At 37.9% G+C, this 21,623-nt stretch overlaps 1 protein-coding gene across 1 annotated transcript in view; it reads right to left on the reverse strand.

Annotated features, from left to right (window-relative positions):
* Nucleotides 1-4,368: 4,368 nt before the first annotated feature.
* MOV10L1 (Mov10 like RISC complex RNA helicase 1) overlaps nt 4,369-21,623 on the reverse strand; it is a 31,269-nt gene continuing 14,014 nt past the window's right edge. Inside the window, exons 13-26 of the mRNA XM_042791872.1 lie at nt 21,236-21,294; nt 20,586-20,701; nt 17,545-17,641; nt 16,273-16,451; nt 15,619-15,765; nt 14,824-14,945; nt 13,894-13,993; nt 13,292-13,456; nt 12,170-12,343; nt 11,264-11,413; nt 9,568-9,675; nt 6,510-6,647; nt 5,639-5,730; nt 4,369-5,140 (exon numbers count right to left, since the gene is read on the reverse strand). Coding sequence (XP_042647806.1) covers nt 5,131-5,140; nt 5,639-5,730; nt 6,510-6,647; nt 9,568-9,675; nt 11,264-11,413; nt 12,170-12,343; nt 13,292-13,456; nt 13,894-13,993; nt 14,824-14,945; nt 15,619-15,765; nt 16,273-16,451; nt 17,545-17,641; nt 20,586-20,701; nt 21,236-21,294 — 1,657 coding nt within the window. The 3' untranslated portion in view covers nt 4,369-5,130. The remainder of the gene's footprint in view (nt 5,141-5,638; nt 5,731-6,509; nt 6,648-9,567; nt 9,676-11,263; nt 11,414-12,169; nt 12,344-13,291; nt 13,457-13,893; nt 13,994-14,823; nt 14,946-15,618; nt 15,766-16,272; nt 16,452-17,544; nt 17,642-20,585; nt 20,702-21,235; nt 21,295-21,623) is intronic.

A 21,623-nucleotide genomic window follows, 5' to 3' on the forward strand; every position in this document is an offset into this window, starting at 1 on the left:
CTCTATCAGCTACAGAGGTAGTCAATCTCGACAAACACAGCTCTCCGGCATTTACATTAGCAGCTGTGCACGCACCAGATGACAGAAAGGAATCTTCTGCTCAGTTCTAGCACTTCCATGTCATCTGCACCTTCCAGTTAGGCAAGGAGAAGTGACATATAAAGAGCACCGAAGAAAAAACAAGTAAAGGTTAGAAAAGTGACTAATTCTTGTGGGTTTTTTTTGTTTGTTTGTGTGTGTGTATATGTTTGTTTGGTTTTTTTTTTAACTGGAAATTGTTTCCCCATTTTCCCTTTGTTGACTGGACTCTTCCATTACCTACAGTCTCTTCAGGCTCCTAATTTTTCTTCCCTGACATCAGTACTCCTTAAAAGAACTATAATTTCTAGACTATAACTATTCATTTGTGCCTTTTGTACAAATTCTAAGTCTTTCCAAATTTAACATCTCAACAGTACTTTGTTCTCTATTTACGTACAGTTGTTCATTCCATGGTCTGCAGTTTGACTTCTGTCCTTCTACAGCACATCACCTCCTTGCTTACTGTACTTCTGTGAGACACTGCAGGGGAAGTGCTTCCTTTGCTCTTGTAGAGAAATTCTCAAGAAGCTGGTGCTGAAATATCTTTAAAGAGATACTGAAACATAATGACATTTAAAGCTGTAAGGAAATTTAAGAAGTTTAAAAGGATTATTTTACACTTCTACTGTTCACTATGTGCTGGAAGAACACCCTTCCCCACAGCTTAGAGACATACTGCGTTTTCCTTACCATTACTATTAAAAAAAAGAAAAAACAACCCAATTGTTTAAATAATCAGAGTATATAATTTTAACAAGCCTGGTAAAGCTGAGACAAAGGAATTGTTTCTGAATCTGTGAATGAATGCTGACATTCTCTTTTGTTAGCTGCAAAAAACCAATATTGCTTTTTAAAAGACTCTGTTTCTTATTAAGATTTAGAATACTCATTATTCTGGTATCTGAGCTCCAAAACATGCAGAACAATACTCCTTGACACCTTGAAGCTATCTTAAAAAAGTAGTCTATTAAACTTTCATAACATTGTCAAATCAAAGTTGCAGAAGACAGTAAATGGTGGGTACAGTTGCCTGCACACTCTGAATTCTATTTCTTGCCCTATTGGTCTAATGTCCTTACTGGGATAATGGGCCAAATCAAAAAAAAAAAACCAAACAAACAAACCACAATTAAACAAGGTGTTGAACACAGGTTGTAACTATAGCCTCAATTTTTTTCTCTTTGGGTGTAGACTGATCTGTTTTGAGGAGAAGGAAGGGCAGAAACTATTAACAGGGCTCCCACTCCCATTATCTGGAAAAATACACACAGCATTATCTGTGAAGCCTGATCCCCATGGCACTGGGCAGCATCCAGCCACACGCCTTGGACTACTGAGCTGGTAAGACTTGAGTAATTAGGTTTATGTCAGATGCCCACAGTTTGATCTTCAAAATGTTGCTATGTAGTCAGTAGGGATGTAACTTTTATTAGATAAAGTGCAGCTAAACAGCTGTTATGAAAAAAATGTATAACCAGCAGAAATAACAAATGAAACGTATAAAAATACTTGCCCAGCAACTCCTGCGTCAACTAGTGACTGAGTGTGACCTGACCTACACTGCACCACTGGGCACATGAACAACAGCAATTTAAGGGGAACTTAAAAATATTAAAAATAGTCAGTGGAAGACTATAATAAACAATATGAAGGTCTGCCACCCTAATGAAGCCTTCATATTCCGAAATGTTATTAAAAGTGCATACTTTTACTTGTGATCTATGTGCAGCCACCTACAAGTTAAGGTACTTCTTTCAAAAAGCAAAGACCATCCATCCACTGAGGGAACTCTTGCTGCCAGGGCACAGAATTCAGCTGTTGAGACTGCTGTAAGGTTGAGATCACCACAATGCAGAACACCCTTCTCAGACCTTCACTACTGTTTGAAACACACTGAGAAAACATGAAGAACCTGTTCCGCGTGCAGTTGAGGACTACAAGCTCTGTTTCTGTCAAGGAAACCTCTGGGCTTATCTGACAGCTTGACTGGTCTTTCAAATGTATTTTTTAAATTTCAACTCTTCACTGTTTATGTTAAATGGCTCAGGAATTATCTGGTTTACAGACTACCTCTTCCTTAGTCTCTTGCTTTTCTTAAGCCCGCAGTGTCTAATACAATATTTAGAAGGAAGTGGGGAAAGAGAAATTTGTAGTAGCGGTCCTGTGTTCTCTGACTTGAGGTACCTCTGACATGCTCCTCAAGAGGTAGTGGAAACCTGTCTGGCTTTTGTAGTTTCTTAGTAAGGCAATGAATTAATAAATCCAAAACAGACATGACAAAGAATGTTGCGTTTTTTTTTTTTTGTTTTGTTTTGTTTTTTTTTTTTTTTTTTTTTTGTTTTTTTTTCTTTTTTGGAAAAAGACTGTTCCTGTAAGCAGAACTGAATAACTGGACCATGGCTTTCATGTAAAGTAAGACTTAGTTTGACTGTCTCTAAAAGAAAGAGACTGGCTCTCAACTGTCTCTGTCATTGCTACTTTTACATGAAGTAGCTGATCCTCTTTTTTCACCTATCCCAAAAGAAATCTATGTAAAAATGAATGATTATTTTAACCAATAGTGAGAACTCAAACAGTTTTCTCCCCTTTCTTCATTCCAGCTCATCAGGCCCTATGAATTCATGAAAGAGAGGACTAGAATATTGAAGCTAACACCTCTGGAAGAACCAGCTCTGCCTGCACATCAAGCTGCCAGAAGAAACTGTTATAAAGTTGCAAACACCGTTTAATCCTGTACAATTCTGACAGGTAGGTCTCTCTTTAAATAAAGTTTTCAGTAGCAGGTGGGTAGGCAGAAAGAAATGAGAAACTTATCAAGAGAAGGAGGAAGACAAACTTGTTTTATATCACACAGTACAGCTGCTCAGGCATTAACAGGCAGCAGCATATAGGGTGAGGTGACAGGGTTAGAAAAAAAAAAAGTAGTTTTAAATGCATAACAATAGAAGCAGGAACAGAAATCCCCCTTCTCTCCATTCTTCAGCATAAAGAGTGTGCAAGCTTGCTTTGTGCAGCCATCTCACTAAGGCGTAAGCACTTCTCTGGAAGCACTTTTTAAGATTGTTAGATACTATTCTTAGTAACTCAGGGAAAAGGTTTCCACATTTTAGTTGTGGATGATATGAGTTACAGTAATATGAGAGTTTGTCCATTGGCAAAATATAGTAGTTGGCTGATTTTTTTTTTTTATTTCCTTCAAAAATGTGTATGTGCCCTTTAAATGAAGAACTCCTCTAGAAAAATAAATACCATGTATTATAACAGGCATTTATCATTTGACTTTTGCTGAGTAATAAAAGCACAGTGTTCAAAAGTAAATCAAGCAGTTTTTTTTGTCTTTAGAGAAACTGATGGCAACACACAAACTACTAGAGTTAAAAGATTATTAACTTCTACCTATTAAGTATCACAATATAATCAATCCTCTGCTACTTTGCTATGCAGAGGTCATGGAAATGCTCATCAGAAGTTCTGGATTGTATCTTGCAATACAGTGAGCACTGTCCATCTCCATTGTGCTTTCTTCACCGTTCTCTGAAGAGAGCACAAGCACGCTGATGAGGAGCAAGGTTGGCAGGAAGCCTAAGCAGTGGCACATTGGAACAGGGGTTTGTGAAACACAGTGTGTCATAACACGACCCTTCAACAGGCAGGATGTCCTTCAACAGGCAACAACTAGGACAGATTCTTAGTTAAACAACTTCTTGAGTCTGATGTAGAACATTGGCACGGCATCATCGACGCTGGTACTTTCAGCAACACAAATCATCTATTCTGACCTGTAACGAGGGAACACAATTTAAGCAGTGTACCACCACGCCAGGGAGGCTGGGCTGAACAGAGTGCTGTAACTCAGACTGGATACACTCACACCCTGGTGTTTGTTTGAGGCAATTCTGGGTTCTCCACACTGAGTCACTGTACAGTGTACCCTTAAAATATCGAAGCCAGACACTGTGTATCACATTTGTCATCTTGTAAGTTACAGCATCCACATACTGTGCACTGCAGAGGAAAGAAGTACAAGGCAGACCAGCAACAAAAGGTTGCTATCTTTTTTTCACCCTTCCATTTGTTTCTCTGTAGGCTACAGTCCTATCCAAGATACTTCTGTCTGTTACAAAAAGCCATCTTCGTGTAGTGGCAGTTCCTAAACGCAGTGGCTAGTTGTCCAACTGTTCCTAAAGTGTTGTGTGGCAAGACTTCGTCACCAAGGAGAGGACAAGAAAAAGAGAAAAATATCGTTTAAGGGGACAGCACAGTGCCCAGTGAAGCTGACTGCAGGAATACTGCTAACCCATAATTTATTTTTAACTTTGTCAAAATAAACCAAGATGCTTTATTCTAGAGTGTACTCGTAGAAACGCAAAACATAGGTTCAGTTTTATTTTTTTTAACCCACCATCTCAAACAAACATTGTTCTGACAAACACCACAGCACATAGCTGGACAACCAAGAAAATCCTGTGTGACCTCACCTGTATATAGAAAGGCCTTAAAAACTGGAAGTAGGGGTTTTTAAGCATGCTTAGCTTAAGATACTCAACATCAGTAAAGCAGAGATATTAATGTATCATTCCAGTTCACATTGTTCATGTGTAACACTCCCGTAACAAAATTACGAGACACATGTTCTTGGGGCGGTCTGGTTTTAGGAGGCACTACAAAAGACTGAGGAAACTGAGAAGCTGAAAAAATTATAGACTAAAGAAAAGCTAACATAAGATTTCAATGATCTTTTTCTTCTGAAGCTTGGAGGATTCAGGCACACTGTTATAGATTCAGGCATACTGTTTTATGCAGAGGCATAACGTCATATACATTTTAAACAGAAAAGAAAACAAGTTGCCACATTTTATACTGTTAAATTTCAACTTTTTCACTTCTTCAAATATTAAAAATCTTCTTTGCAGAAACTTTCCAACCATTTCAGAACACGTGTCTGTCTTTGAGGAGAAAAGGTGCTGGATTTTCTCAGGAACGAATTTCTGTTAAGTATTCTTAGTTTCAAAACAGATGAGGACTGAATGCATCTTGAACACTGAAAAACTAGTCACACCTGTCAATTAAAGGGAATAAGATGAAAATTTTGCTTACCTTTCCATGAACAACAATTTTGATTAAGGGAAAAAAAAAAAAGTTTCATCTAATAGATAATAACCATTTAACAATGTATTACATGTTACTAGAAGGGACATGTTTAAATCAACCTTTAAGCAAATCTCTTTAATTACAGTAAAGTCACCATAAACATCTTCCCTGCAGGCCCTCATCCCCAAATCCTTATGGTCAACAAATATGTAATGCATCATTTGGGGATATGTAAAACAACAAAGTCAACAACAGCTCTTAATATTAAATGCTCAGACTTTTCTTATGGGGTGGGAGAAAATGTGGTTACATCACGTTACGTTTACAGTACTTAAGAATGCAAAATCCAATCCTACTGAGATATCACAGGTTGTTTTATTTATCAATCTTTCAAATGATACTATTTTTAAAATCACTGTGAACTGATCCATATCTAGGAAGGTTAAAGTGAAGACCAGACACTCACTTCTGCAGGCGTTCCAGCTCTGAAGGTAGGTCACAACCTATATAAACTCTGTTCATTAAACTGTATTCCAACAGTGCACAATAACAGGGATCCTACAAGAGAAGATTAATGTTTAATTTACATCATGCTGCACCGTGAAGTGAATTAACATGGCACATGAATGCAGGAGACTTAGTAAGACCTCTTCCAGAAACAGAACCTCTACAAATGGTGCAAGCATGGTGTAACATGGGAGGAAGATACCTGTAACTGCTCTAAGTTACATTTGTTGCACATCAGTGTGGGGAGACTAAACTTTCTATTCAGACCATTTTTGGAATACTGTTTTCTTTCTTATCTGGAAAGTCAGACATAACATCTTACCAGGTATTAAGAAAAGCTCACCTTTATTCCTATGGAAGGACCATATATGGGTTCCAAAGGAGATTGCCCCCTTAGCAGCTGTTACATTAATTGGGAACAATCACTTCTCCCACCCTCCATTTAAAAAGTGAAGCAACTGCATTCTGTCAAGAATCTGACTGCGTAACGTTATTCAGAACATGCTTACTGGACTTGCAGGCTGATGGAGAACTTCAACACTGAGGTTTTGACCTCTTCCAGAGAGAAAAGGGAGGTAGGAGCCCATATGCACAGATCAGCATTACAATTTGCTTTGTGCTTGGAAGCCTGCTGTGTAGGTGCCTGAACTGTCCATACTTACAGAAAGGAACCTATAGAGTTCAGATATTCCCAAATGGAGACTGAGACTGAGGACAGCATACCAATTCTTAACAAGCTGATATTCCCTTAAATCAGATTAACTTCCCAAACTGTTCATTTACCATGGCAAATATCACATGCAATTCAAAGATAAAAACCCAAAACTTACTTTCACAAGAACATGAGGATTCCCCACGATGATCAGCAAAGCTTTCGCTCTAGTAATTGCTACGTTAAATCTTTTTGGGTTAGAGAGAAAGCCCAAGCAGTATTCTTCATCAGCAAATAAGCCTTCATGAGATCGCACCTATAATTAATTATGGATCATTTTAGAAATAGAATAATGAGAAAGCAACTTACCTAGCCGTAGTGTAACTTTAACGCAATATTTGCCCACTGCAGCAACCCACAGCTCACTGTCAGCAATGCACAAGTTAGCATCATAATCCAAATTTCAGGTAGCTAGCTACTTCCCACCACTGGCTTTCCCAGAGAAGGTATATTCTCCAACAGGCTACTAATGCAACTTCAGCAATTTCAAGAGAATGGTGTACTAGTTTTATTTCAGCATCAGGACTATCCATTGCAATTTAAAACATAAGATACCAAAACTGCTTCCTAAAAAAGTGATTTTACCATTTCAATATAAGAAATGATAGAGCTGCTGGTCTCCTAATTCTGACAGTTGAATGACAATTCACAATGTGCCCTTCTGCAAGCGTTATTCAGTAGTCTCACCGGTGTGCTTTGACTTAGCTTAGAAAAAACAGCCATAGCAACTAATGTGCTATGACTATTGCTCCACCTCTATCTATTTCATCTATATTTGAATCCATCCTTGACAAAAGAAAAATGTCATCACCTAAAGAATTAGTTGTTGTCTATAAGAGCATAGTACATACCTAGAACTACTTTAAGAGAGAGACAATGCTGGACTGAAAAGCTATGGTATGATGAAGAGCAAAGAAAGTAAGCATAGTATTACTGCCCTCAGGGAAAAAAACAAGCAAAAAAAGCCCACAAACTCTTCCCCCAAGCCACAAAAGAACCCCCAAAACCACAACTGTTCCTCCACCCCCTCATTCATCTGGCTTTCTAGTGCTTTGGTTGTTTACATAGCTGTTTTATCCTACTCTCTCCTGGAAATCCTACGTACTCCTTTTAAAAGTAGCCCAGTACTGGTCATATCTTCAGCTACAAATTCCTGGTCTATACTGCCTCCTTTGATCAGTTTGCCTTATATGCCATTACTCAGACTTACACAGGCTCTGCCCATACTGTACATACTCGAACAACCCAGCCCTAAGGGATCCCAGGTCACAAACACCTCAGGAACTCCACGTTCCACATAAATTTCTACTTAGAAGCTTACTGCACGAGACCCACATTACCATTTGGAAAAAAAGCAAACATATGTCGATGTTTTTTGTAGTCTGAACTGAACTCCACACTGTAGAAATACAGCTATAAGGCCCATAATGCCCACCAAAAGAAAGTCTAAACTCTCAAATACAATCATGTACACTGAACTTATATCACTTGCTGATGTCCAAAGTATTAAGTTAACCTTTCTCTAAAGCTTCTCAACTGTCTTTTCCATGGACCTGGCACCGATTTTTACTTCTGTCTAGGAGTTCAGCGTGCCTACAACAGTACACATTTGATGGGTGACGTCTCAAAACATAAAAGATTGGTATCACATATTCTGGTAGCAAGAAGCTCTCTGCAAAAAGCTTCAGTATCTCTATCAGCTACTGCTTACACTTCTCCACTCCACACTGATTTCTCCTTAGTAGCACAAAGAAAAGTCTACTGTCAAGAGCCCCAGCCAACAATCTTCCATGCCTGAGAAGACAAAGGACAGAAGAGTAGGACATAAAGAAGCTGCTGTAGTTTTTCCCCTTCAGGAGGCTTTCATGTAAATTAAAATACCAGGGATATGTGCATGCACTGGAGTAATATCTAGCATTTAGAGAGGGAACTGGCATATGCCTGCATCTAACCTCAGCTCAACCTCAGAGCCTTCTGAAGCCCGATGTCTCAGCTGCTACAGACAGGATTCCCAGTCTAATCAACTGCCTACAGACAAAGATGTAGTCATCTGCAGATAACACGCACTGAGATCTTTCAGAAAAAACTGACATCTGCTGAAGCATATTGGTCATCAAGTTTGTAAAAGGTAAGAGACAAGGGCTACCAGCTTCCAAATAATAACAGCGACTCCCTCCCAGTACCATGACACAATCCTCTTTCTCCCTTTGTCAAATGCAAGGGATGGGCTCAACACAAATCCACAGACAACTTTTCCAAACGTGCATCTTCCCACCATTCCTGAATGCCCCCTTTTGTGAGCACTTTTCTGAAAGACTCATTTATTGCAAAGAGTGAAACTAAATACCTCTGCAATTTCATGGTTATCTAAAAATTTCTACTGATGCAGTTTATGCCCCTATACCTTCATATTTACATATGTGCAGTCAACCAAAGCCAACTCTGAATCAAGGAGGTGATGCACTGTTAAAATGATGGCCTGTGATTACTGTACTGCTGAAGTAGAAACATAACATGGATTATTTTTCCCCCCCCAGGACGCTTTCCTCAAGGCATCTGATAGCTTCAGATTGAAAAAGCTAGCACCTAGAAAAGGTTACCAACATCCTGATAACACAACCAGCACAGCACTTAAAGTGCACCATCAAGATGATCACGAAAGACTAGCAAATGCTCTCCTACCAATGCAAAATAAATTGTGATAAAGGAATGCAAAATAAATTGTGATAAAGGGTATTCAGCTTTTAGGCACAGTCAGCATTGGCATCTGGGAAATCAGCTGTATTCCATTAAGTGATGATTCTCAAACTGAAGGTGAACCTGTATCAGCTTTCATAAGTCAAATAACAATTACTTTTTAGTACTGTGATTTACACAGTTGTCTCTATAATGCATCCAGCTTCCATTCTCCCTATGCACACTTAAGGTACATTATCTGCATGAAACTAAAATTCAGCACGAGTATCTACAACAGTTTAAGGTTTACCTCAAAAATCACAGATGCTGTACTGTTTCCATGCACTTAAACAGAAACTGTTTTCACATACAGTGACAGACTGACAAAAATGTAGCTCTTAAATTTTTATTTTTAATTTTTAAAAGCCCTATATCAAAAAGGAAACAGAGAATTAGACACATACAAAAACTCTCCATAGGACCACAACAAATATACATACTGTTGATAAGATGATAACTGTGTACTCCTGCCCTTGAAACTCTTCTACTGTGCCAACTTTAATGTCTGCCAAATCAATACTTCTCAGAAGAAATCTAATCTTTTCCACCTACGAAAGAAAAAGTGTTTGAAGGCATTTCTTTTTACATTTGAGTGGATTACTTCAAAACTGAAAACATCCTACATGTGTGATTTAACACAAAGATGTCACAGGGAATGTCTACACCAAGCTTAGCCATCATCTACTAGTAAGGTTTTAAAATAAACCGGTAACTTTTCCTGAGAAGTATCAAATTTATTACACAACTTAAAAGGTGAAGTACAGAAATCAACAGATTTTTAATAATTTAGATTTCAATGAGAAGAACAACTTAGGTCTGTAAAATCTCTTCTTCCAATGTACATTATGTCCCAAAGCATGCTTACCACTGATGTGGTAGGGCAAGCAGCTTCCCCCAGCCCCCTCAAGAAGACTGTGCAGAGATTCCACCTTTGCTCGCCAGCTGCATCATGCAGAGTGAAAGACAGAGGTGAGATGTGAACTTAAGTAGCCTCCCCAGAAGAGGAAAAGAACAGGAGTCTCACACACGGGACTGCTGGTATGTGCAGGATCAATATACTACCATCTGCTAAAAGCTGTTTGGAGTTCAAATAAATTTATCAGGAAATTACACCTGGCTAAGCTGAGGATTACAGTCAATGACTACTTTCTCATCAGTGTTCCTACAGTACAAGGTGACTTTTTGAAGAAGACATTGCTGTTGTATGTCTTGCATCATAGGCAGATGAAGGACATAATCATATCAAATGATGTGAAGTGTTTTAGGGAGTATAAGAGGTTCAGTCACACCAACACTATATATAAATAGTTGAAAAATAAATAGTAACTGTAAACATGTGCAGGTGCATACATATGACCAGTAGGATCAGTACAAACAGAGCTCTAATTTACAAGTGAGATTTCTTCAAAAGGAGTTGGTCTTTTCCACAAATCTCATAGTGTTTCTCCCAACCCAGGCATGCCAGTCCACGAAAACTGAGATGTGAATATCAAGAAAAACAATATGCACATTGTCCAGAGCATCCTCTGGAAATTAAAGGAAATTTAATCTTCTTTTTAAAATGAAAGCAGACATCACAAACTAAACAGACTTGAATATAAATAGTTTTAAAAATAAAGCACAGCATTTGAAGTTGACATTCAACATCCTCTACAGGTTTAACAGCAGCACAAACTTCCAAGTCTGACTATGGGACAGCTAAGAAGTCCCAACTCCTCATTTCCTCAAAGTCGTAACAAGGTGACATGCCACCTACTTCACTATATCTCCCTTTTGTTCCATTCCCCAGTGCAGAGGGTGACAGAATCAGATTGCTGTTCTAGTTGTTGGATAGTAATTCTTGACCTGCACTCTTTACTCTCAACAACTGAAAATATCTGCTTCTGTCTCCAAAACTGCAAGCAGATCTCATAATTTCCTGATCTTTAAAACCAAACCCAAGTAGAATGTCATTACTGCTGTCTTTCTCTAGGTTTAGATTTCAGCGGAAGCATCATTAATGATTGATAATACTGTGCACTACAACACACAACAGTGAGGTTTTGAGATATGCCTCCCTGCTTTAACAAGCCACAGCCAGTGTAAAATCACAAGATGAAATACAGCAACTCTGAAGTTCTTAGGCAGCAGTTATACCTGCTTACGATATGGTGTAATCACTCCAATATCAGTCACTGACACTGCAGTGTTTTCATTTTTAGCAAGGTGGCAACAGTACTGCATTACTTGAACTGCTTCAGTGGGATTAAACCATGAAGGACTGTGACCTTCACGTGTTTCATTGCCCTGTGTTGGGATAGAGGAAATGAGAAAATTAAGACTAACTGTAGAAGTGACCATGTATTTATTAATAGATTATTCATATAAACACTAAATGCAAGAAAAAGTGATGTAATGTTACATACAATTTATCTTCTTCACTATACGCCCATTCCAATGAACAAGCATCACCTAAAATTTTTTTTTTTTTTTTTTTTTTAAGCTGGATAATTTATATGACATTACTTTAAGCGTGCAACAAAGAAGTTAACTCTCAACTCAGAATGGTATGTATTAGCAAGTTGGTATCTTGCTTTTGTGCAAAGCAGAGGAGTTCAAAACCAACCCTCTCCAAGCAGTGGATGTTATCATTGTTTACTAACTTCTTGGAAGACTAAAGAAAAACTTTTTTTCCAAAGTACTATTTTTCCTCTGCCTACTTAAGCCTTAATAATTCTCTAGTTTTAGAGGCTTGTATTAATTCTAATGCAGCAAACTTTTCTGTAGCTCCATCTTGACCAATCTGCTACGAACTTAAATTTATATCAAAATGTCTCCACAATACACTTCAATGGGCAGCTGCTCAAGTTCTTAGCAAACATCTGACTTCAGTAGTTGTTTCTAAAACCAGATGGTCAGGAAGTCGTATTACTTGCAAAAGAAAGTTTATTCTTTTTTCATATACCTTCTAGAACTCATTCTAAAGAAAATTCATCTAAAACGTCAGCAAACTTCTATCAGGGCTCCTCATTCATACTTTCACTACATGAACATTTTACATACCCTTATTCCATGAAAAATTAGTGGAAATCCCTTCCTGGGCAATTTCCCCCAGTGCAACAAAGAAGTCACTACTGAAGCATCTGCACAAGCTTCTAGTTCCTTATGATAAAACAATTTAGATGGCAAGGCAATCAATGCAGAATGCGACCTGTAGTTCTTTACGAGTTTTGTGATCTGCAAAGACAAAAATCTAAATCTAACACTAAAACCAGGTAATTATTCATCAGACCCCACAGTACACAGCTCCCAGGAATACTACCTTACCATCCTCTAGCGTTTCACTTTTCTAAAGCTGCCAAAGAACTGTACTAAAGGCAAAACCCGGTTCTCCAGTAGGTTGAACCCAGCCTAAAGACGAAGGCCAAATACCTCCACCTTCCCCCTTGAGTCTGCCATCAGACTTCCTCCCTCCTTGCTTACAGGGTCATCTAGTCATCTTTCGTTCCCAGTTTAATTCTTCAAAGTATATTACCATGAGAATGGAAGGCATATTATGTTTAACTTTAGCCCTAAATTTCAGAATCAAACAATAAGCTAAAGCAGCTGAAACATCTGTGCTTGTTTATGTACCACGATACCTCTGACACTTAACATAGACTTTAGGTAGTACTTCACCATACAAGAATTTTGGGAAGCTATCCTTGAGAGGAAGAAGTGATAAAGAAACAGGAACAGTTTATTTTTTCCCCTTCCTGAAATATGATGTTTGCAAATTTAATTTTTATGTTTAAAGACGAGGCTTTGTTTGACTTTTTATGTTAAAAGTTGTAGTTGTTCATTTGTGGAAAATTAAGTTATGAAGTTACGGTAAACATGGACAATGGAGATGGAAGGGAATTTTAAGCCATTATTTAGAATTCGTTTTGTGCACCATATTGGACTTATTCTGCTTAAGAATAGAGAACCCCTTCAAAGAAGGGTTTTAACATGCCAGAGGGCTCAACATCCTTGCTATTCAGAGTATATTTTCAAAATAATCAAGGTTTCCTAGAGAACTAATGCTCAAGCTAGACTTGTCACTAGGCATGAGGGAGCAAAAAGGTAGTAAAGAAACAGCAGGAACCAGTTTCTCCTTTTTTCATCTGAATTTAAAAAAGTAATTAAAATTGTAGTTTTACTTACCAACAAAGGATTATATGCTCCACAGACGCTAAAAGCATCCTCATCTCTTAGATATATCTCTCTTGATGTCAGTCTTTCCAGCAAGGACATATTTAATCCAAAAGTCAGTGCAAGTTTAGATTTTATTACTGGCCCTAACTGCTTTGGATCTCCAACAAGAACTATCTGTATATACAATTAAAAAAAAAAATCCATCTTGTATTAAAACAGTTATTAAAAAAAAAGTAGTTTCAGTAACAACATACACACTTCGGAATTCCAAGGTCATTTTATACCAAGTATTCTGCTTTCCTCCAACCATCCAATCTGTTTGCGAAGAAGGGTTAAGCCCAGGACAGAAGTATGTTGGTGTCTTGAATTAAGAAAGCATGTTTTTATTTTGACATCTTCCACACACTGAATCCTACCAATGCAGACTTGTTTTAGATGTAAAACAACTCGGTTAAGTGTGGGAAATGGATATTGTGCAGGAGTATGATTTATTACAAGTACTCAGAATTCCATACTCATTACCAGGAAATGGCTGCTTGCATTCTACATCATTCACAAAAACAGAAACCCAAAACTTTTTTCCTTTCAGTAAATGATGCTAAGACAACTACCTGTCCATTAGCTTCTGAAATCAACCCAATAGGAATCAGGCTCTCCGGTTCACTTGCTTGCCCTGCTTCATCCAGAATCACATGAGTGAAGTGTCCAAGCCTAGAATTAAACAACATGAACCCAAAACAGGGCTATTTTCAGATTAGTTCGCTCTGCCACCCTGTGGTTGACCTCAGCAATTCTGTTAACTTGCTTATCAAGTGTGCCAGGCAACTAACTCCACACACACAGAGCAAAGATGGATATTTTCAATACGGAATATAGAAAAAACAACCCAGTAACTTTAATTTGCCATCTTTGATTTCGCTTCCATACTCTGATATACACAACCACTGGTTATCTTAATTAAAGCATTGTTTATACCAAGGTTAAGACACTTAGAAAAGCTTTCCTTGTTCTCAGCTTCCTTCAGTGAATAGAACAATGCACTTAGTGTAGCAAAGACAACACACAGTCTTTGTTTCTACGAAGCAACTCAAGCCAATTAGGCTTCAGAAGGTCATTTTACAAAGTTAAAATCAAAATCAGAGAAATCTTTATTTAACAGCACTTGACATGGTGGTTGTTTACATTTAGTAAAGGTGACTTCATAAAAAAAAAAGCCACAATATAATTTTCAGTGTAGCAGTCATTTTGAGCCAAAATGACTGTCAACAGCAACATAATTTTCAAGGCTCCCACTTAGTAGTGGAGAAGTTAGTGTCAAAAATCGTTACCATTATTCAAGATAATTCTTAATTTTAACATGGAGAGTCTCTGCTGAAACATTACTAAAACCAAGTGGTTTGCTAGGAAGACAATTTCAAAATAGAGGCACATGCGATAAACTGTATTAAAACAGCTCAAGTTACAGTACATAGGGTATCTAAAAGCTCTGGGTTTTGTAGCATCTGTCTATTTCAGTGATATTCCTATCTATAGTACTCTACCGTATTTCTGTTTGATAAAACATTCCTGCACTGCTGCATGTGGTTATTATTATCCTGAACCATGATGCTTTCCGAATATCATCACCATCTTTGCAGTAAGGTTTCACCACGTCATCAATATGCTGCAGAAACAAAAAGCTATTTTGTAAAACAGAATGCTGCTCCAACTAAATGTTTTAATTAGAATAAAAAAAAACCACTGAAAACTATTTTTAGAAGCTGAGTAAAACACTTAGATTTAGACCCATTCATACACTGAAATGAATTCTTAATTTGCCTAAGCAAAGTAGTACATATGCAAGACATTTGTGGTTTTTTTATTGTAAGGATCAAAACTGAACATAGGGATGGTTCCATAGACGTATATAAATATACAAGTAAAAGGCACACACAATGTGCACGCACTGTATAAAGATGACAATCCTACTTGCTTACTTTTCTGTGTAAATAGTCTTAAATTTGGAGACAAAGGCTTGACTTCAGTAACAAATTTTAGGATTGCTTTTTAAGTCAAAGAATCTCACAACATTAAAAATCCCACCAATCTGTATGTATTGCTTGTGGAGTTAAGCACTGAAGGAAAGAGGTGAAGATTTTATGCTCATACAAATCAAATTAAGGACTATGATCAACATTTCCAGTTAATCTTCTGGAAAAGCCAAATACGTTCATACTTTGGATCCTAAACAAACCTAACCAGCCTAATAACCACCGACAGTTACATAACTAAATCAGAATTTTAACATCAAAATATTAAAAGGGAAATATGAATTGGCAGATATCTATAGTATTTACCTCTGCTGACCTGAAGCTAGCATTAACTCGGACCATAGATCCTGGTTTTAACAGATTGCTTTGATGCAGCCTCAAGCAAATCAGATCTGTTGCAGCATTTGATGGTGCACAAACCAAAATTCGACTATCTGGTAGAGTATAATGTATCTACATTAAAGATGATGGACATTTAAAAAGGTTAGAAAAGTAGCAATAGCTCAGACAAGCCCATTTTATTTCACTGAATCCAGAATCCAAAAGAGTTTTGCATACATGTTATATTTATCCATCCTTTTACAGTTCAAGAACACTAGTCTTGACAGTCATGACTAAGTACTCTCAAACTGAGTGTACCAACAACAGAATTAATTCATGGTTATCATATTAATGTATACCTGTGCTTCATGAATATATTATGCACTACTGGAATCACAAGTTAGATACTGTTCATTAAAGCTTTAAAGGCAAAGACATGAAGACTTGAAAATAAGCCATTCAGGAAGTCTGTTAAATCCACATCAAGATCTTTCCTCTTTCAGAGAGCGATAGAAAATGATCTTAAAAACAGGATATTGAAAACTCTTTGGGAAAAAAATATAACAGTACTTACAGAATTACTGTAAGATTTCCAACACTGAAAAGATTAGAGATGACTGATTTGTTATCCACCATTACCTGTAAAATAGCTTCAATTACTGTTAATGTTTTTCCAGTTCCTGGTGGTCCAAAGAGAATGTAAGGTGTTGGACGACATTCGCCACTCAGTATCCTTTTCACTGCCAATTTCTGTTGTTCATTCAGCATAGGATTGAAAAAATCACCAGCCTTCTGTTTAAGTGTCACAGTTTCACCAACTATAATCAAGATAACCATATATTAAAACTCCACACAAATATTTGTAACATACGTAGATTAAAGCAACTGCAATTCACATTATGCTTCAAAAAAATGTTAATTTTCCTTATGTGGTAACAACTAACGAATTTATCAAAAATTATGATTTCATAGAACAGCATATAGAAAATAAGCCATTAATATTTCAGAGGTGTATTGCTTCTTTAATAAAATTGAAGGCCAGAAAAGGTCTATGATTACGTAACCCAGTAATGTGTAAAAACTCTATTTTAGCATCGACCTCACTTTCTGATCTAGGATAGCAAAATTTCAGTAACTGGTACTTCAGGGATAGTATCAGTACTAGATGACCAGTAGTAAGTCATGTCTACTGAAATTTTTTTCTTAATCCTGTCTGATTTAGTCTAGCTTTAGCTTTCCACAGAAGAATCTCATTAACCCTGGGACAGAAGTGCATTCTAGGTAATCCATTCTGTATTTATTTGGGCATCCTATTGTTACAAAGTGATAAAATCACCCTATCTGGCAATTAAGTACACTGATATTTAAATCCATGCTTTCCAGAAAAGCATAGGAATGATCTGGGCTTTTTGAAAACTTTTATAGAATTTTAGCGTCTTTGGCACCGTAGCTATCCCAAGGATTAGACACAGCATCCCATCAACAAACTGGAAACTTTGAACATGACCAACAATTTTCCAGTAAATGACTGGGAAATGATAATTTTTTGAGTATAAAATATATCACTAGATGTTTGCTGCCCCCTCCCTGGAAGTGTTCAAGGCCAGGCTGGACGGGGCTTTGAGCAACCTGGTCTAGTGGAAGGTGTCCCTGCCCATGGCAGGGGGGTTGGAACTACATGATCTGTAAGGTTCCTTCCAACCCAAACCATTCTATGATTCTCTGAACTGGAAATAAACGTTTAAGTAATCCACAGAAAGACTCCAATCAAACTTCCTGCTAGTAATGTTCTAGAATTTGTTTTAAGACAGAACACGAGGACATCTAAAATGTATCTTACTCAGCCCTGGTTTACTGAAGTGATTGCAATCCTGGACTGTCTGTACTTGAATAAAAAGTATGAAAGTATACCAGGTTGGCTTGTTTGCGCAGCTACTCTCATCACATCTGTTATGTTCATCTCCCTTGATGCCATACATTTTGCCTGTTTATTCTGCAGTTTTTTGACCTGAAAACAGCAAGTGAAGATAAATGCATTTATAACCTTAAGATGTCAGGCAACTATCTTCACTAACACTTCTGAAGTTCCTAGGTTTTAATTTTTCCCATTAAATAGAGTATCTACTGTGAAGACAAAGATAGAAGAGTAGGCGGCATTAGGAATTCCCACCTTAAACTTAAGATTTTTAAAAGTTTGGCTTACGTTAACGTTAAACATTTACTTCACAAATACTTTACAGGCCCTGATGAGGATTTTGAAGCCATTTCTGAATAATTTGTTTCCTTCCACAAATGCTAACATTCACATCACATACCACTAAGCAAGATGATACCACCTCTTTCAGATTGCAGCATGGGAGAAAACTGGTTGTAGGGGATGTGGTGTTTGCAAGGTTCTGGACCAGATGCCTCAATCATCTTAATACTGAACCCGATCCAGTGAAGCAATGAGTGTTAAGAGGGTGATTACTCCTTCTTGTACAGGACAGAGGTATCATCTAGAGATGTTTGCTGCTTCCCCAGTGCCATGATGTTACGAAAAGACTGCAAGGCTCATCTAGTCCTTCTGACTACTCCCTTTGCTGCTTACCCATGTGGGTACTAGTGACACCTTGAATGGATCAAGGGGAGGATCGTATAGCTCTGGGGTAACCATGAGGGGTCCAGGTGATGTTCTCCACCATCCTTCTAGTGAAACAGAAAGGCCCCAGTAGAAGCAGGCATCTTGCAGAACAGTAACTGGCTGTGCTGCTGCTCTCACCAGCACGGCTCTGGGTCTGTGTGCAGAAGTGCCTTGATTGCACGTTATTAATCGCAAAACCAGAGAAGTGTCTGAGTTGTTACCACAGAAGGATGGAATAGCAGCAATATTGTCGGGTGATCTGTAACAGATCCCTGCCAGAGGGAAGACAACACGGATGAGACTTCTGACAAACAACGGGCATCAGTGTCCTGATCACAGGGTGTGCAGCTTGCTGGAGATTTCCGTCATTCACACACCTGTTGCAATTCACCCAGGAAACGTCTAGAATTTCTAGACCGAGTTTGTGACAGGTTCCTAATGTAAATGGCTGACATCCTGATCAGAAGTAACTCTACTAGACTTGCTGCTCATATACAGGAAAGAGTGTGCGTCCATATACCAGCTTTTGTTGCAGAGATTGAAAAACTGGAAGAAAACTAAGAGGGTAAAGCAGCAGAGTCAGAACTCTGGCCCTTCTAGAGCAAACCATTATTATGAACAAACCATCCTGTTGCACAAGATCACTGGAAATTTCCGTAGAAGGCCTGCATAGCCAAGCTTGTAGCTTCTTGATGAATTTATAAAAAGCTTACTACAAGCAGAAACAAGGACAGGCAAAATATAAAACATTGGTTGGACAGTTGGACAAAATCAGGAAGGTCAAAGACATCGAAGTTCAGCTAAAGCTAAAATGGGACAAGAACAGAGTAATAAGAAGGGATTTAGCAAATGTTGTGGAAGAGAGACAGTTCAAGGATCATGGAGGCTCACAGATGGGTAAGAGAAGACAATTTATTGATGGATGATATGGGAAAGAACTCAATGTCCTTTCTGCCTCACATGCAGGTTTCCATACTCCCGTGAAAAGTAACAGTATGGGAAGAAAACTGAAAAGTAACAGAAGTGGAAGACCATGCTGCAAAATGATTAGAGATACTCGATACGGTAGATATGATGCACCACGTTGATATGATTGTGGACACTGCTGCCTATCATATACAATAAACAAATAATCAGGACAAGCCAGGGAATGTCCCTGACAGCAGGAAAAAGCTAATATTGCTCCAATTTAAAGAAAGACAAGGAAGACCTAAGGAACTAGAGCTTGTCAGCCTCACTCCAATTCCCGAGAATATCACTGAGCACATCCTTCTGGGTTCCACATCCTTCACATGATTGGAAAACAGAGTGACCAGGAGTAGTCAACATGGCTAAACCAAGAGGCAGACCTTTCATGACCAACATGATTTTCGTCTGTGATCAAGAGGCTATTATGTAGACAGACTATTACGTGGACAGAAGAAAAGTAGTCATTATAACACTTCTTGACCTGAACAAGGCTACTGAAATGGTTTATTTACCACGTTATTCTTATTTGTAGCCTGAGGACATATTAGCTAGATCAACAGATAATTAGACAAGTTGAAAAGTGACTGAACTACTGGGTGGGCTCAAAGTGTATTAATCAGTAGTTCGATACTCAACTGGAAGCTAGTCAAAAGCTAAGAACCACAGGATTGTTGTTGGTACCAGAGTTACACACAAAAAAAAGAGACACAATCTCCTCTTTGTAGTCACATATGATGTAACAAGGGACCACATCCACAAGTTGCAGGTGGAAGATTTATACTGGTAATTAGGAAAAAGTCTTGAGTGGAAAGGTTATGCAGAGGCTCCCACCTACTCCCAAGCTGACCTAACATAGTGTTGGTGACAGTCCTTTCAAAGTCCATTTGAAAGTCCTCCTTTCAAATAGGAAAGAGGACTAGGTAACCTGAATTCCTTTCTAAGAAAGATTGCTACATTTTCTTCACATAATTATATTAGCAGTTAATAAGCCAGAGTAAATCTACCCAGAACAGGATGACTATTTTCTATCATAAAATTATTTCCTGCCACAGTGACAGGACTTAAGTATCTACTCAACTAGTCTAAGGCAAATCTGACAGTTGCAATTATAATACTACTACGGTTCTTTTATAAGCACTTTCAATTTGAGATGGGAGTGTTAGCTTAATAGTACCAGTTATCATAAAATCCCCTATCCCGAGGCAGCAAACAAAAACTTCTGTCATCAGAAAGCAGAATACAACCTTGATTCTTTGATACACCATTATACAATTTCTTTCTAAAAATAGCTGTACAGTAGGTATCTGTTACCAATCCAAATGGTATTCAGCATTTTAAGGAACAATTACAGAATAGATACCTTATTTCCCTGCTGAGAACATTGTTCAAGGCCATCATCAACACCACAATACGCAGTAGCATTCTGGGTCTTGACAACTTGTCGTGATTGTAAGACAAGCCTTTCCGGAAATAACACTTCAAATGTAGAGGAAAAAGAGAAAGAAAAAATTTGAAAGCCACTTGAACACTTTGCACATTTCACTGATTAACATCACTGGTGATAAATCAGCTTGCTCTGAGTTGCCAAAACTGGTTTATCAGAACTAATGCAAAAGTGGTAAAGAACGGTGTGAATTTCATATGGATTGTTCTACTCAACCATAACATAGGAAATCAGAGTGCTTTTTAATAAATTCTAAGGTAACAAAATGTTGCCATTTCACTTGCTATTATAACAACAGTATGTTTTCTACAGTTCTTACTGGCTCAAACAGTTCACAAGTTTGTTTCCACTCTTCTCCCCTGTGATGACCAACAGATGAAATCATTCTGATGACAGCTACTCTAGATTCAGAGAGTTGTTTTTTTTGGAAAAAAAAAAAAATACAGAAAACTTCTCTAAGAATAAACTACAATGCATTCTTCTCAGTATGCCCTGATGTGAAAACAATATAAAATACAAGACTCCCCACAAGCCCCTTAATACAGCGTAAGTCAACTGAAGTGTACCTTTTTCACCCAGGTAGACAGCTTGGTCAACTGCAAACTGGCATCGCCTGCTAGTAATCCTGTTATCAGAATATAAATTTGTAGATTAAAGTAAAAGCTTACACTTCCATAAACTACAGCAGCATACACTTACAACGTATCTGGTATTTTTTACTGTGTACCAGTGCCCATAAAATAAGAAGCAGCTACTGAGAAATATGCTGCAAAAGTGTCAATCTACAGCTTTACTGTCAATAACACTGATACATATTCTCTAGCTCTTTAGTGAGACAAAGATGGCCTGGTGTTTCAGACTTAGATAGTCTTTCAAGGAAGTTCTCTGCAAAGCTGATTTTACAGAGGAGATTAAGCTACTATATACAGATCATAACATCCCATGAATAAAACA

The sequence above is a fragment of the Tyto alba genome, unplaced genomic scaffold (assembly GCF_018691265.1).
Source record: "Tyto alba isolate M040663 unplaced genomic scaffold, T.alba_DEE_v4.0 Super-Scaffold_2, whole genome shotgun sequence".
NCBI classification, from domain to species: domain Eukaryota; kingdom Metazoa; phylum Chordata; class Aves; order Strigiformes; family Tytonidae; genus Tyto; species Tyto alba.